The sequence below is a fragment of the Anomaloglossus baeobatrachus genome, chromosome 8 (assembly GCF_048569485.1).
Source record: "Anomaloglossus baeobatrachus isolate aAnoBae1 chromosome 8, aAnoBae1.hap1, whole genome shotgun sequence".
NCBI classification, from domain to species: domain Eukaryota; kingdom Metazoa; phylum Chordata; class Amphibia; order Anura; family Aromobatidae; genus Anomaloglossus; species Anomaloglossus baeobatrachus.
The window spans coordinates 85,341,135-85,357,785 of NC_134360.1; the positions used below are offsets into that span (position 1 = coordinate 85,341,135).

Below are 16,651 nucleotides of genomic sequence, written 5' to 3' on the forward strand. Positions count from 1 at the left end.
AGCCGGGGACTAAAGTGATAAGCGCGGCCGGCGTATAAGCGCGGTCGGCGCGGAAGTCCCCGGCGCACTAACAGTCCCAGCCGCGCCGCAGTGTAAAAATGGCAGCGGCGGTCAGCGCGGCAGTCCCCAGTAAACTAACACACCCAGCTACGCTGCAGTGTGTAATGGCACAAGCACGGTCAGTGCCGCCATCCCCGGTGCACTAACACACCCAGCAGTGCTGCAGTGTGTCTGTGCGCGGTCCCCACGGGGACACAGAGTACCTCAAAGTAGCAGGGCCTTGTCCCTGACGATACTCGGCTCCTTGTCCAGCAGAATCCCCAGGGGCTGTGGATGGAGCACGGTCTCAGTGCCTGGAGACCGATTAGGATCCCACTTCACCCAGAGCCCTAAGGGGGATGGGGAAGGAAAACAGCATGTGGGCTCCAGCCTCCGTACCCGCAATGGGTACCTCAACCTTAACAACACCGCCGACAAGAGTGGGGTGAGAAGGGAGCATGCTGGGGGCCCTTTAGTATGGGCCCTCTTTTCTTCCATCCGACATAGTCAGCAGCTGCTGCTGACTAAACAGTGGAGCTATGCGTGCATGTGTTCCTCCTTCGCACAAAGCATTAGAACTGAGGAGCCCGTGATGCACGGGAGGGTGTATATGCAGAAGGGGAGGGGCTTTACACTTTTAAGTGTAATTCTTTGTGTGGCCTCCGGAGGCAGAAGCTATACACCCCAATTGTCTGGGTCTCCCAATGGAGCGACAAAGAAAATAAGCATGTTCCTACAAAAGACCTCCATACAATTTTTTATATGAATCAAGCTACAGAAATGTATCAATTTTATAATAAAAATACACTTTATTTCATACCGCGACTAAGCGGTAGCGAAACACGTCGAGGTGCAGGGTGGTGTCTGCACGGGGTCTCTAGCAAACACCTGGGTACGTTATTTGAACCATATTGGTCCTGGGTGAGGTCGCACCCCTCCTCATCTAACAGGCTTTGGCATGTCAGCAGCCTGTTAGTGGGTCACCGGTTAGGCTCACATTCCTATCGGCCATTTGAAATGGAATATACCAATGTTCTGCATATCAATTTGATTCATTTGTGATGTGTTATAACTACTATTATGACTTATGAGTTTATATGCTTACCTGGTGATCTATTCTTCATTTATGGAGGGCTGTGATGGTCATTATTGAGACATTATTAATTCCCTTAGACGCTGTGATTTGGACACCCCCCCCTGCAATTTGCAGTTTTAACATGTGCACGTCTTTGTACTTTTTTCTGCTCAATTTTGTATCCCTGTGAAATCATGTTATTATCATGTATGAAATAAAGTGTATTTTTATTAAAAAATTGACACATTTCTGTTACTTGATTCATATAAAAAAATTGTATGGAGGTCTTTCAATGTGCTCTTAGGACCCTTGAATTCTGCAGAAATTCTTTTGTAACCTTGGCCAGATCTGTGCCTTGCCACAATTCTGTCTCTGACCTCATGATTCTCATTAGGTCTGACATGCACTGTGAGGTCTTATATAGACAGGTGTGCGCCTTTCCAAATCAAGTCCTATCAGTTTAATTAAAACACAGCTGGACTCCAACGAAGGAATAGAACCATCTCAAGGAGGATCACAAGGAAATGGACAATATGTGACTTAAATATGAGTGAGCAAAGGGTCTGAATACTTATGACCATGTGATATTTCAGTTTTTCTTGTTTAATACATTTGCAAAAAATTCTACATTTGTTTTTTTTCTTTCAAGATGGCGTACAGAGTGTACATTAATGAGAAAAAAAAACTTTTGAATTTATCAATTGTCTGCAATCTAACAGAGTGAAAAATGTAAAGGGGCCTGAATACTTTCATTACCCACTGTATATTACATGCCATATAGTTCTACCTACCTGACATGATTTTTTTTTTTTTTTTTAAAAGAAAAGCAAGTAGACCGTTCTTTTTTGAGACATTTTTATTTACAAAAACCAAATGGCACCAATCGTGGAATTGGTGTGGGAGGGAGGAGGGGAACAAAGCTTCACTCTTAAAGCAACGAAGACTGCACTAGCAATATGATTACTAGAATGTGTCATTTGTGAGCAGAAAAAAAAAAATATATATATTTCTTTAAAGTAAGGTAAACCTTCACTAGTACGAATGTAACCACTCTAGGGAGATGGAACCTACCTTTATAAATTAGATTTCCAAAACCCACACCCTATTATCACCTGAGATTTTGGTGAAGGCAGCAATTCTATGGCAGTATCGCTTCAAGAGATTAAAAACCGACCAAGCTAAATAGTGGGCAGCTTGGAACAGGAATGAGATGGGTTAAAAATAGGCAAAATCTACATATGAACAATGGAAATAAACACTGATCAATAACAGCTGAAGGATGGGAATATAGGCTCATATTCAGGATATTTACCTACCTGGAAAAAAAAAATGTAAAACAGAAAAAAAAAAAAAAAGTATTTCTTGTACAAAACATCAATACAGCAACAAATGTTTCAATGTCTCACAGATGGAAATGGCTACACGGAGGTAAAGGGATGTTTTCACACATGAAACAGAAGACCAACTGCTCATCCGATCTCCCCCATCATAGGCCTCCACACAAGAAAAAAACTAAAAAAAATCATGGTCCTAAAATAATGTCAACAGTATAGAAACTGAAGATGAGGTATTGTGAGATTGAAGATTTTACCTCAAATTCGATTTCTTGCAGTTGACAAAAGCAAATCTGAATGAAATTCAGTTTAAAAATAAAAAGTATCTGGCATAACAAACAGCTAGAATAAAAAAAAGAAAGTGAGCCAACTAACTAAAGAATCATTTTCGTGCAGGGGGTGGTGGGGGTGGGGGAGGGGGTGGGTATTGATAACTAGCTGCTTGATTCATATAGTTCAGTAAAGGAGTACCGGGCGGGGCGAACTGCTGGGACATCAGCGGCTGTGGTGCTTGGCCATATGCTGCTGCACCATAGCTGCCAGTTGCCCCTGCTGTAAATGCGCCCTGCCCGTAGCCATACTGGCTAGGCTGGAAGTTGGAATTCTGGCCTGTGTAACCATATCCCTGACGACCCCCAGTTCCGTTGCTGGTCATTCCATCACGGTTATTTCGTCCGTCGCGTCTACCATCTTTGCCACGCATTCTCCGGTCACATTCTTCTTGGTACATCATGTTTGGGTTATTGTTGCTTGGAATAGTACGGTATCTAGATCGACCTCCTAAAGATGAGATGAAGACACAGAGCACTTAATATTTTAGCTTTTAAAAACGATCCGAATCTATATTGCAGGTCTACTAGACCTGAAATTATAATCTCTGGCTCATAAAACAATTGATAATGGCAGGCACGGCTAACAATACTGCAGCAAATAGCCCAATAACTGACCGCTGGAATCAGAATCTAAGCCATTACACTATGCTTCTCTCAGATTAGGTGGCAAAAGACAGATTCCCTTTAAATTTTTTTAGTTCCTATGCATTATAAGGCCTTGGTAGAATGTTTACCTTAGGCTACCCCTTCACACATCCGTGCATTAAACCCATACGTGTAACGGTCCATGGTGCAGGTTCTGCATAGCCGTCTGTGTGTCCCTAACCAGATTTTATACAGGAGATTTTTAACCCAGATTCAGCATAGTGTGTAGGTGCCCAGTTACGAGATATATCGTGAAGGGGCAACTGGGCAGATATACAAATGGCCATTTCTATATGATAAATATCTAATTTTTCTTAGATTTTCCTTGGCAGTAATGCAGGTCCATGTGCACACATTCATGGTTTCCATACTTCAGCATTATTAGAGTGCAAACTGTCTTTTTTCTGATTTTTATACTTGTCTGTCTCAGACAATGCGGTCTCCAGTGCTGCTGTTGCTTCTGGGTCCCGCTCATGATACCTCATTAATTATTCATTCCACTGACTGCAGACCCAGAAGCAAGTGTGACAGCAGAGACAGGTAAGCATACAAATTTATGCTGTCAGGGTGCTAGCCGGATGTTACACGGATAGTGTTCTCCGTGTGCTATCCATATAGCACACGGACAGCATGAAGTTGTATAATTACCTGTCTTCGGCACTGCTGTCGCACATGCTTCGGGGTAAGCAGTCAGGGTAGTGAATATTCATGAGGCATAATGGGTGGGACCTGGAAGCAACAGCAGCAACAGCAGCACCAGCGACAGAGAAGTATAAAAGAAGGGAATTTTGTTTACTTACCGTAAATTCCTTTTCTTCTAGCTCCTATTGGGAGACCCAGACAATTGGGTGTATAGCTTCTGCCTCCGGAGGCCACACAAAGTATTACACTTTAAAAAGTGTAACCCCTCCCCTCTGCCTATACACCCTCCCGTGCATCACGGGCTCCTCAGTTTTGGTGCAAAAGCAGATAGGAGGAAACTTATAAATTGGTCTAAGGTAAATTCAATCCGAAGGATGTTCGGAGAACTGAACCATGAACCAAAAGAACAATTCAACATGAACAACATGTGTACACAAAAGAACAACAGCCCGAAGGGAACAGGGGCGGGTGCTGGGTCTCCCAATAGGAGCTAGAAGAAAAGGAATTTACGGTAAGTAAACAAAATTCCCTTCTTTGTCGCTCCATTGGGAGACCCAGACAATTGGGACGTCCAAAAGCAGTCCCTGGGTGGGTAAAAGAATACCTCGATAAAAAGAGCCGAAAACGGCCCCTTCTTACAGGTGGGCAACCGCCGCCTGAAGGACTCGCCTACCTAGACTGGCATCTGCCGAAGCATAGGCATGCACCTGATAGTGTTTCGTGAAAGTGTGCAGACTCGACCAGGTAGCCGCCTGACACACCTGCTGAGCCGTAGCCTGGTGCCGCAATGCCCAGGATGCACCCACGGCTCTGGTAGAATGGGCTTTTAGCCCTGAAGGAATCGGAAGCCCAGAAGAACGGTAGGCTTCAAGAATCGGTTCCTTGATCCACCGAGCCAAGGTTGACTTGAAAGCCTGCGAACCCTTACGCTGGCCAGCGACAAGGACAAAGAGCGCATCAGAACGGCGCAGGGGCGCCGTGCGAGAAATGTAGAGCCGGAGTGCTCTCACTAGATCTAGCAAGTGCAAATCCTTTTCACATTGGTGAACTGGATTAGGGCAAAATGAAGGCAAGGAGATATCCTGATTGAGATGAAAAGGGGATACCACCTTAGGGAGAAATTCCGGGACCGGACGCAGAACCACCTTATCCTGGTGAAAAACCAGGAAGGGGGCTTTGCATGACAGCGCTGCCAACTCCGACACTCTACGGAGCGATGTAACTGCCACTAGAAATGCCACCTTCTGCGAAAGACGTGATAGAGAGACATCCCGCAGTGGCTCGAAAGGTGGTTTCTGAAGAGCCTTTAGCACTCTGTTAAGATCCCATGGTTCCAGCGGCCTCTTGTAAGGTGGGACTATGTGGCAAACTCCCTGCAGGAACGTGCGGACCTGCGGAAGCCTGGCTAGACGCTTTTGAAAAAACACGGAAAGCGCCGATACTTGTCCCTTGAGAGAACCGAGCGACAAACCCTTGTCCATTCCTGATTGAAGGAAGGAAAGAAAAGTGGGCAAGGTAAACGGCCAGGGGGAAAAACCCTGATCAGAGCACCAGGATAAAAAGATCCTCCAAGTCCTGTAATAGATCTTGGCGGACGTTGGTTTCCTGGCCTGTCTCATAGTGGCAATGACCTCTTGAGATAACCCTGAGGACGCTAGGAGCCAGGACTCAATGGCCACACAGTCAGGTTGAGGGCCGCAGAATTCAGATGGAAAAATGGCCCTTGAGACAGCAAGTCTGGGCGGTCTGGGAGTGCCCACGGTTGACCCACCGTGAGGTGCCACAGATCCGGGTACCACAACCTCCTCGGCCAGTCTGGAGCGACGAGGATGGCGCGGCGGCAGTCGGACCTGATTTTGCGTAACACTCTGGGCAGCATCGCCAGAGGAGGAAACACATAAGGCCGTCGGAACTGCGACCAGTCCTGAACTAATGCGTCCGCCGCCAGAACTCTGATCTTGAGACCGTGCCATGAATGCCGGGACTTTGTTGTTGTGCCGAGACGCCATGAGGTCGACGTCCGGCGTTCCCCAGCGGCAACAGATCTCTTGAAACACGTCCGGGTGAAGAGACCATTCCCCTGCGTCCATGCCCTGGCGACTGAGAAAGTCTGCTTCCCAGTTTTCTACGCCCGGGATGTGAACTGCGGAGATGGTGGAGGCTGTGGCCTCCGCCCACAGCAGAATCCGCCGAACTCCTTGGAAGGCTTGACGACTGCGTGTGCCGCCCTGGTGGTTGATGTACGCAACCGCCGTGGCGTTGTCCGACTGTATGCGGATCTGCCTGCCCTCCAGCCACCGATGGAACGCCTTTAGGGCTAGATACACTGCCCTTATCTCCAGAACATTGATCTGAAGGGAGGACTCTGTCGGAGTCCAGGTTCCCTGAGCCCTGTGGTGGAGAAAAACCGCTCCCCACCCTGACAGACTCGCGTCCATCGTGACCACAGCCCAGGATGGGGGCAGGAAGGATTTTCCCCTCGACAAAGAAGTGGGAAGAAGCCACCACTGAAGAGAGGTTTTGGCTGCCAGTGAAAGAGAGACGTTCCTGTCTAGGGACGTCGACCTCCTGTCCCATTTGCGGAGAATGTCCCATTGAAGTGGACGCAGATGAAACTACGCAAAGGGAACTGCCTCCATAGCTGCCACCATCTTCCCTAGGAAGTGCATGAGGCGCCGCAAGGGGTGTGACTGGGCCCGAAGAAGAGAGTGCACCCCTGTCTGCAGCGAACGCTGTTTGTCCAGCGGAAGCTTGACTATTGCTGAGAGAGTATGAAACTCCATCCCGAGGTACGTCAGTGATTGGGTCGGTGTCAATTTTGACTTTGGGAAATTGATGATCCACCCGAACCTCTGGAGAGTCTCCAGAGCAATGGTCAGGCTGTGTTGGCATGCCGCCCGGGAGGGAGCCTTGACTAGGAGATCGTCTAAGTAAGGGATCACTGAGTGGCCCTGAGAGTGTAGGACCGCCACCACGGATGCCATGACCTTGGTGAAGACCCGTGGGGCTGTCGCCAGGCCGAAAGGCAGTGCCACAAACTGAAGGTGTTCGTCCCCAATGGCGAAACGCAGGAAGCGTTGATGCTCTGGTGCAATCGGCACATGGAGATAAGCATCCCTGATGTCGATTGATGCTAGGAAATCTCCTTGTGACATCGAAGCGATGACCGAGCGGAGAGATTCCATGCGAAACCGTCTGGTTCTCACGTGTCTGTTGAACAGTTTGAGGTCCAGAACAGGACGGAATGATCCGTCCTTTTTTGGCACCACGAACAAGTTGGAGTAAAAGCCGCGACCACGTTCTTGAAGAGGAACGGGGATCACAACTCCTTCTGTCTTCAGAGTGTTCACCGCCTGAAAAAGTGCATCGGCTCGCTCGGGGGGCGGAGATGTTCTGAAGAAACGAGTCGGAGGACGAGAGCTGAGCTCTATCCTGTAACCGTGAGACAGAATGTCTCTCACCCATCGGTCTTGGACATGTGGCCACCAGGCGTCGCAAAAGCGGGAGAGCCTGCCACCGACTGAGGATGCGGTTTGGGGAGGCCGAAAGTCATGAGGAGGCCGCCTTGGAGACGGTGCCTCCGGCGGTCTTTGGAGGACGTGACTTAGACCGCCATGCATAAGAGTTCCTCTGGCCCTTCTGAGGCCTGTTGGACGTGGAGGATTGGGACTTGGCTGAGGGCCGAAAGGACCGAAACCTCGACTGAATCTTTCGTTGCTGCGGTCTGTTTGGCTTGGACTGGGGTAAGGACGAATCCTTTCCCTTGGATTGCTTAATAATTTCATCCAATTGCTCGCCAAACAAACGGTCGCCAGAAAATGGCAAACCGGTTAGGAACTTCTTGGAAGCAGAGTCTGCCTTCCATTCGCGTAGCCACATGGCCCTGCGGACTGCCACCGAATTGGCGGACGCTTGGCGCCACGGTCGGCGCGGTAGTCCCGGCCGTCCTAAAAATACTGTACTGTACTGCTGTACTGTATACTGTACTGTACTGCTCGCAGAGTCCATACTGTACTGTACTGCTCGCAGAGTCCAGGACGGCATTCATGGCGTAGGATGAAAATACCGACGCCTGAGAAGTCAAAGACGCAACTTGCGGAGCAGAGGTACGTGTGACCGCATTAATCTCAGATAGACAAGCTGAGATAGCCTGGAGTGCCCACACTGCTGCAAAGGCTGGGGCAAAAGACGCGCCTATGGCTTCATAGATGGATTTCATTAGGAGCTCTATCTGCCTGTCAGTGGCATCCTTGAGCGATGAACCATCTGCCACTGATACTACGGATCTAGCCGCCAGTCTAGAGACTGGAGGATCCACCTTGGGACATTGAGCCCAACCCTTAACTACGTCAGCAGGAAAAGGGTAGCGTGTGTCATTAAGACGCTTAGAAAAGCGCTTGTCCGGAAATGCTCTGTGCTTCTGGACAGCATCTCTGAAGTTAGAGTGATCGAAGAACGCACTCAGTGTACGTTTAGGAAACCTAAACTGGTGTTTCTCCTGCTGCGAAGCAGACTCCTCTATAGGTGGAGGTGGGGGAGAAAGATCTAGCACCTGGTTGATGGACGCTATAAGATCATTTACTATGGCGTCCCCTTCCGGTGTATCTAGATTGAGAGCAACGTCAGGGTCAGAGCCCTGAGCTGCGACCTCCGCTTCATCCTCCAGAGAGTCCTCAAGCTGAGACCCCGAACAGCGTGATGAAGTCGGGGAAGGTTCCCAGCGAGCCCGCTTAGCCGGCCTGGGACTGCGGTCCGTGTCGGAGTCCTCCCCGTGAGACTCAGGTGTCACTCCAGGAGCACGCTGCTGCGCAGACCGAGAGGGGCCTGGGGGCGATGAACTCACAGTGCCCGAGGCCTGTGTAAGGACCGATCTGGACTGCAAAGCTTCTAGTATCTTAGCAGACCATCTGTCCATAGACTGAGCCATGGATTGTGACAGCGACTCAGAGAGTTTCTCAGCCAAAGCTGCAAACTCTGTCCCTGCCACCTGGACAGTGGAGGCCGGGGGTTCTACCCGAGCCGAGGGCCCCACCAGTGCCCGAGGCTCCGGCTGAGCGAGTGCAACAGGGGCCGAGCACTGTTCACAGTGCGGGTAGGTGAAACCTGCAGGTAACATAGCCGCACAGGAGGTACAGGTTGCAAAATAACCCTGTGTCTTGGCACCCTTGCTCTTTGCGGACGACATGCTGTTGTCTCCTCTGAGCGTGATCACTGAGGGTATATAGTCAATGCAAAAAACAATGCGGCCGAACAGATAAAATGTATACAGATATTATATAAATATATACACTTCGGCACCCTGGGGGGACCAGCACCGGTGACCGGTGTGGCTTATTGACCGCCCAAAGCGGTTGTGTGTCCACCAGATTCCCTGCCTTGGGCCTCCCAGAGCTGCAGAGCTCTTCCTGAAATCCTCCACCGGCAGAATGATTGTAAAAATAGCTGCCAGAGCTCTCAGGGGAGGAGGGGGCCGTGGGCGGCGACTAATAAAGTGCGGGAATCTGGTGCCCCACAGTGATCAGTGAGGGGGGAGGAGGACACCAAAGTATGCTCCAGCCCTCACTGTCGACGTCAGGTCGACCGTCCCGCCCTTACCCCTGACTGGCAGGCCCGGGGGCGGGAGTTATGGTACTAGGCCGCAGAAGCCGGGGACTAAATTTAATACCGCGGCCGACAAACAGGCACGGTCGGCGCGGTAGTCCCGGCCGTCCTAAAAATACAGCAGCCGCTGCAGTGTCAGTGACACGAGCGCTCCATACACCGTCCCCAAGGGGACACAGAGTAGCTTTTGGATGCAGGGCCTGTCCCTGATGATATTAAGTCTCCTGTCCGGCAGATTCCCACAGGGGCTGCGGAGGGAGCCCGGTCCCAGTGCCTGGATGACCAGTTAGGATCCCACTTCTCCCAGAGCCTCTAAGGGATGGGGAAGGAAAACGGCATGTGTCTCCAGCCTCTGTACCCGCAATGGGTACCTCAACCTTAACAGCACCGCCGACTTAGTGGGGTGAGAAGGGAGCATGCCGGGGGCCCTGGGGCCCTCTTTTCTTCCATCCGATATAATCAGCAGCTGCTGCTGACTAATATGTGGAGCTTGAGTGAATGTGTGCCTCCTTCAACACAAAGCACAAAACTGAGGAGCCAGTGATGCACGGGAGGGTGTATAGGCAGAGGGGAGGGGTTACACTTTTTAAAGTGTAATACTTTGTGTGGCCTCCGGAGGCAGAAACTATACACCCAATTGTCTGGGTCTCCCAATGGAGCGACAAAGAAAATGCATTTAATTTCAGTGAATAAGTGTCCTCCGCTTCGTGTCACAAGGATCACATCAGTGTACAGTCCATGTCACATCCGTGCTACCTGCCAAAAGGGACATGTTGCGGAGCGGCGCACACAAACACGTTAGTGCTTCACACAGACACACGGTCCGTGTCAAAACACAGATGTGTGAGCAAACCAATTGATTTTTGTCTACAGTTGTCCGTGTGGAACTGGACACCACACGTACCGGAAACAAAGACGTGTGTAGGGGGCCTGATCAGAACAAGAAACACCCTTATACAAACAAGAAACACTCACCTCCTCCACCACCACCACGTCCATGATCCACCAACTGCATAAGTTTAGGATTAATAGTCTGGTTAGCTTCTTGAAGCACCTTGACCAGCTCACGAGCTTGTTTAAGGTTTCCGGGGGTGAAGAAAGTGTATGCTGTGCCTTTATTTGTGCTACGGGCCGTGCGTCCAATACGGTGCACGTAATCCTCTGAGCTATTTGGGTAATCATAGTTAATGACGAACTTGACATCTTCCACATCTGTTCAGTGATCAGGATAATTGAGGTGTTGTGGGGAAAATAGAATATAATTGAGGAAAAGGACAAAAGAAAAAAAAAATACAAAGTTAGGGAATTTAGGCAACAACTAAAATAAAAAAACAGTCAAAAAAAATACCCCCCCTCCCACAATTAAAAGGCAAAATAAAAGGACATCGGGAGGGGTAAAAAAAAAAAACAACTAAATAACCAAAAAATCAACAATCAGATCCCTTCACTATGAATATTCTAAAGGATACTATGAATTGTATGAGTAGTCCCATATGATCCAACTTTTACAGGTCCAACCAATAAGTAAAAATTATAGTATCCTATTTTGCCAACTTATACTGTATATTCTTTAACAGGTCTATTTTCTAAGGGAAAGCTATATAACTTTACAGACATTAAATACTTAATCCAGTGTATGACTAGTTTTCTAAACCTCCACATTCAGTCCTACGCTCACACTAAATCCCTATAAGAAATACAGAGTTTAATTGAAATGCACACAACTTCACAATCATTTGGTTCCTTATTATGAAGCTGAAGTCGAGCTACTCCATGGGATTCATCCTCGGGTGAGCTGTTGTCCGGACCGATGCACACTCCCTCAGTGAGGTGGGGAACCAGCTCTGTCGCTAATCCCATCCTTTTGGCATTTAGCGGTCCTACCGCCCTCATCCATGGACACACGGCCACCGGAGCAGGGAGCATGCATCAATTGTCCAGGCGCAGCAAGAGGTCCCAACGCGTGCTCTGGCTTGGCTAGATGCTTCTGTGGGAGAACCACTAGCTCCAGCTCCAACTCCAGCGAGCCTGTTAATATGCGAAGAGAGAGCCAATCCTCCACCACTCATCTGCTGTGAACAGTTAACAAAGCTGTGAAGTGGGAGCCCCACAGTTTAATATGCCATTCCCACTATCATTAGAAATAACACAATAGTGGCCTTGTATAGGTCTGTTTCTTATTACAGGAGATTCATTTAGAAATGCTGCAGGCCATTTTAGCTTTGTGGAAGGAAAAAAAAAAAAGTAGGGGGAAAAAAAAAAAAAAAAAAAAAGTGGCTAGCGGCTTGAAAATAATGTGGGCTTCTTCAGGCTGGGAATTTGTAAATAAGGAAAAAGTTGATATAAAAGTGGCATCTGTTTCTTAAAGCCACCATGATAATAGACATCAAAACATACCTTGCAGCATTCTAGCTCATTTTAAGAGAGAGAGAGAAGGGCTAATACATTTGGAAATGGAGGAAGTCACAGGAGTCTGTAGAAAAATAATCAGCAGAAGGGGCTATTCTTCTGCTCGAAAGCCAAGTGACTTCCCATGTCTTCCTTGGCTTGGAACTTTCCCACAGTTGCTCAGCAGATAGCATAGTGGGAAGCACCAGGTGATCTCCCTTCTAGAAAGGTGGTCCTTCTACTGAATATGGCATCATACCAGCAGCCATAAGGAAAAGGGGGGTGTAGACCCATCTCAGCCGTCAGGGTGGAAAGCACACATTTTGCACCCCGATGTAGAGTGGGAAAGTTAGGGGGTGGAGATGCAGACCCAAAAACTGCCTCTTCAGTACAAGACCTTTGCGAGGGAAGAGTGTAAGAAGCCAGTGCCCTTTTAGCGGGGCAGCTTCCAGTGTTCATCCCCCCTCTATTTTCGACAGGCAGCTGGCCCTGTACTGAGAGTGATCTGCAGCCTCTGTCAAAAACAAACAAAAAAAGATAAGATTTAATATTACAAAACTACTTTAAAAAGTTATATATCTTATATATAAAATCCCTAAAAGTGAGCAGAATGATTTAACTACCAGTAACAAAAACTTACCTGTCACCTAAGGCAAAATGACATGCACAGCAGCTAGCCATGCACTGATGTACCAAATATTACTAAAAAGAAAGCAATGTATCTAATACTAAAGGCCCTATACATAAAAAAAATTACATATCGTCTCACTCTAGTGAACCACCTTTCCATTGGGGAGAAGGAGACCAGGAAGTTTTCGGAACATGATAATGTTTTGTCAGTTAGCCAATGGTGACCTTCCACCAGGAGCAAACTCTCCAATCCTCAGTACCATAACACATGCTAAAATCAGGCTCATCCTTCCATAAAGTAGGAAAATAATAGAATAAAACTAAAAAGACTAGAAAGTCTGTAAGTAACAAGAAACAGACTCATTTTTTTTAGGTTTTGATTTTTTTTGTAATATTTTTTTCTAAAATACAATAAAAGCATGGATGGGCACTGACCAGAAAAAAAAAAAAAAAAAAGTATGGGAAGATAGTAATATACCTCCTGGGTTATATAACAATTAGGCCATCCAAATAAAACTAAGACTCAAGTATAATAAGGAGGTCCTTCCTATTTGCTCCCTGTGACATATCCTAAGTCTTTATGTAGACTTAACGGAAGCGTCAACTCTATAGCTTTATCTGTCAGGGAATATATCAGCTACGTTCAACCTGTAATGTTACAAACCTAGACCTCGCGAGGCAACATCTGTGGCGATCAGAATCGGAGCTTTGCCAGAGCGAAATTCTGCAAAAGCAAAGAAGGAAAACCGTTACATATGATTCAACTTAAATATTGTTCTATCATTTGAGGCCAATATACAAAACCTCCACAATACAGATTTCTTCAACAGAAAAAAAAAAACAAAAATACAAGTGAACAGAATTCAACAAAGATATGATAAAAAAAGAGAATTTTGTTTACTTACCGTAAATTCTTTTTCTTATAGTTCCGTATTGGGAGACCCAGACCTTGGGTGTTTAGCTTCTGCCTCCGGAGGACACACAAAGTACTACACTTAAAAGTGTAGCTCCTCCCTCTGAGCTTATACACCCCCTGGTGAGCCAGTCCCAGCCAGTTTAGTGCAAAAGCTGAAGGAGAATAGCCACCCACAAGTAGAACAGAGCAAGAGCCGGAACAACCGGAGACTCTGTCCACGACAACAGCCGGTGAGAACACGCGGAACAAGAAATTGCCAACAGGCAACAGGGAGGGTGCTGGGTGTCCCAATACGGAACTATAAGAAAAAGAATTTACGGTAAGTAAACAAAATTCTCTTTTTCTTTATCGTTCCTTTGGGAGACCCAGACCTTGGGACGTTCCAAAGCAGTCCCTGGGTGGGAAATAAACAGAAGAAGGGAATTTTGTTACTTACCGTAAATTCCTTTTCTTCTAGCTCTTATTGGGAGACCCAGACGATTGGGACGATTGGGGTATAGCTACTGCCCTCTGGAGGCCACACAAAGCACTACACTAAAAAGTGCAAGGCCCCTCCCCCTCTGGCTATACCCCCCCCGTGGTATCACGGGTTCTCCAGTTTTAGTGCCAAAGCAAGAAGGAGGAAGCCAATAACTGGTTTAAACAAATTAACTCCGAATAACGTCGGAGAACTGAAAAACCGTTCAACATGAACAACATGTGTACCCGCAAACAACCAAGAAATCCCGAAGGACAACAGGGCGGGTGCTGGGTCTCCCAATAAGAGCTAGAAGAAAAGGAATTTACGGTAAGTAACAAAATTCCCTTCTTCTTCAGCGCTCTATTGGGAGACCCAGACGATTGGGACGTCCAAAAGCTGTCCCTGGGTGGGTAAAGAGATACCTCATGTTAGAGCTGCAAAACAGCCCTCCCCTACGGGGATGTCACTGCCGCCTGCAGGACTCTTCTACCTAAGCTGGCATCCGCCGAAGCATAGGTATGCACCTGATAATGTTTGGTGAAAGTGTGCAGACTCGACCAGGTAACTGCCTGGCACACCTGTTGAGCCGAAGCCTGGTGTCGTAGCGCCCAGGACGCACTCACGGCTCTGGTTGAATGGGCTTTCAGCCCTGAAAGAACCGGAAGCCCTGCAAAACGGTAGGCTTCCAGAATTGGTTCTTTGATCCATCGAGCCAGGGTGGCTTTAGAAGCCTGCAACCTCTTGCGCGTACCAGCGACAAGAGCATCGGAACGGCGTACGGGCGCCGTGCGTGAAATGTAGATTCTGAGTGCTCTCACCAGATCTAGCAAACGTAAATCATTCTCATACCGGTGAACCGGATGAGTGCAAAAGGACGGTAAGGAGATATCCTGATTAAGATGAAACGAGGATACTACCTTAGGGAGAAACTCCGGAATGATGCGCAGCACTACCTTGTCCTGGTGAAACACCAGGAAGGGAGCCTTGGATGACAGAGCTGCCAGCTCAGACACTCGCCGAAGCGATGTGATCGCAACGAGAAATGCCACCTTCTGTGACAGGCGAGAAAAGGAAACTTCCTTCAGAGGCTCGAAAGGCGGCTTCTGGAGAGCAACTAGAACCCTGTTCAGATCCCATGGATCCAACGGCCGCTTGTACGGGGGTACGATATGACAAACCCCCTGCGGGAACGTGCGCACCTTAGAAAGACGTGCTAGACGCTTCTGAAAAAACACAGATAGTGCTGAGACTTGCCCTTTGAGGGAGTCTAGCGACAAGCCCTTTTCTAACTCCTATTGTAGGAAGGAAAGAAAGATAGGCAATGCAAATGGCCAGGGAGACACTCCCTGAGTAGAGCACCAGATTAAGAAAACCTTCCACGTTCTGTGGTAGATCTTAGCAGACGTGGGCTTCCTAGCCTGTCTCATGGTGGCAACGACCCCTTGGGATAATCCTGAAGACGCTAGGATCCAGGACACACAAGCCACACAGTCAGGTTCAGGGCCGCAGAATTCCGATGGAGAAAACGGCCCTTGAGACAGTAAGTCTGGTCGGTCTGGTAGTGACCCCGGTCGGCCGACCGTGAGATGCCACAGATCCGGGTACCACGATCTCCTCGGCCAGTCTGGTACGACGAGTATGACGCGGCTGCAATCGGATCTGATTTTTGCGCAGTACTCTGGGCAAGAGTGCCAGAGGCGGAAACACATATGTGAGCCGGAACTGCGACCAATCTTGCACTAAGGCGTCTGCCGCCAGAGCTCTGTGATCGCGCGATCGTGCCATAAATGCCGGGACCTTGTTGGTGTGCCGAGACGCCATTAGGTCGACGTCCGGCCCCCCCCCCCAGCGGCAACAGATTTCCTGAAACACGTCCCGGTGAAGGGACCATTCCCCCGCGTCCATGCCCTGGCGACTGAGGAAGCCTGCTTCCCAGTTTTCTACGCCCGGGATGTGAACTGCGGATATGGTGGATGCTGTGTCCTCCACCCACATGAGGATTCGCCGGACTTCCTGGAAGGCTGCTGACTGCGTGTCCCTCCTTGGTGGTTGATGTATGCCACCGCTGTGGAGATGTCCGACTGGATTCGGATCTGCTCCCTTCTAGCCACTTTTGGAAAGCTAATAGGGTAAGATACCCTGCCCCGATTTCCAGCACATCGAACTGAAGGGTGGACTCCTGCTGAGTCCACGTCCCCTGAGCCATGTGGCGGAGACAAACTGCTCCCCACCCTGACAGACTCGTATCTGTCGTGACCACTGCCCAGGATGGGGGCTATGGCAATGAGGTGGGAATAAGCCACTATTGCAGAGAGTCCTCGGCCGTCAGGGAAAGGGAGACTTCCCGTCCAGGGAGGTTGACTGCCCATCCCATTGGCGGAGAATGTCCCATTGCCGTTGGCGCAGATGAAACTGCGCAAAGAGAACTGCCTCGATGGCTGCCACCATCTTCCTTAGGAAGTGCATGAGGCGCCTTAAGGGGTGCGACTGGCCTTGAAGGAGAGACTGCACCTCTGTCCGCAGTGAACGCTGCTGGTTCAGCGGAAGCTTCACTATGGCTGATAGAGTATGAAACTCCATGCCGAGATA

General features: G+C 48.7%; 1 protein-coding gene across 1 annotated transcript in view; it reads right to left on the minus strand.

Annotated features, from left to right (window-relative positions):
• Positions 1-1,952: 1,952 nt before the first annotated feature.
• The window catches only part of DDX17 (DEAD-box helicase 17), a 73,800-nt gene continuing 59,101 nt past the window's right edge, over positions 1,953-16,651 (minus strand). The window contains exons 11-13 of the mRNA XM_075321860.1: positions 13,351-13,410; positions 10,644-10,880; positions 1,953-3,228 (exon numbers count right to left, since the gene is read on the minus strand). Coding sequence (XP_075177975.1) covers positions 2,831-3,228; positions 10,644-10,880; positions 13,351-13,410 — 695 coding nt within the window. The 3' untranslated portion in view covers positions 1,953-2,830. The remainder of the gene's footprint in view (positions 3,229-10,643; positions 10,881-13,350; positions 13,411-16,651) is intronic.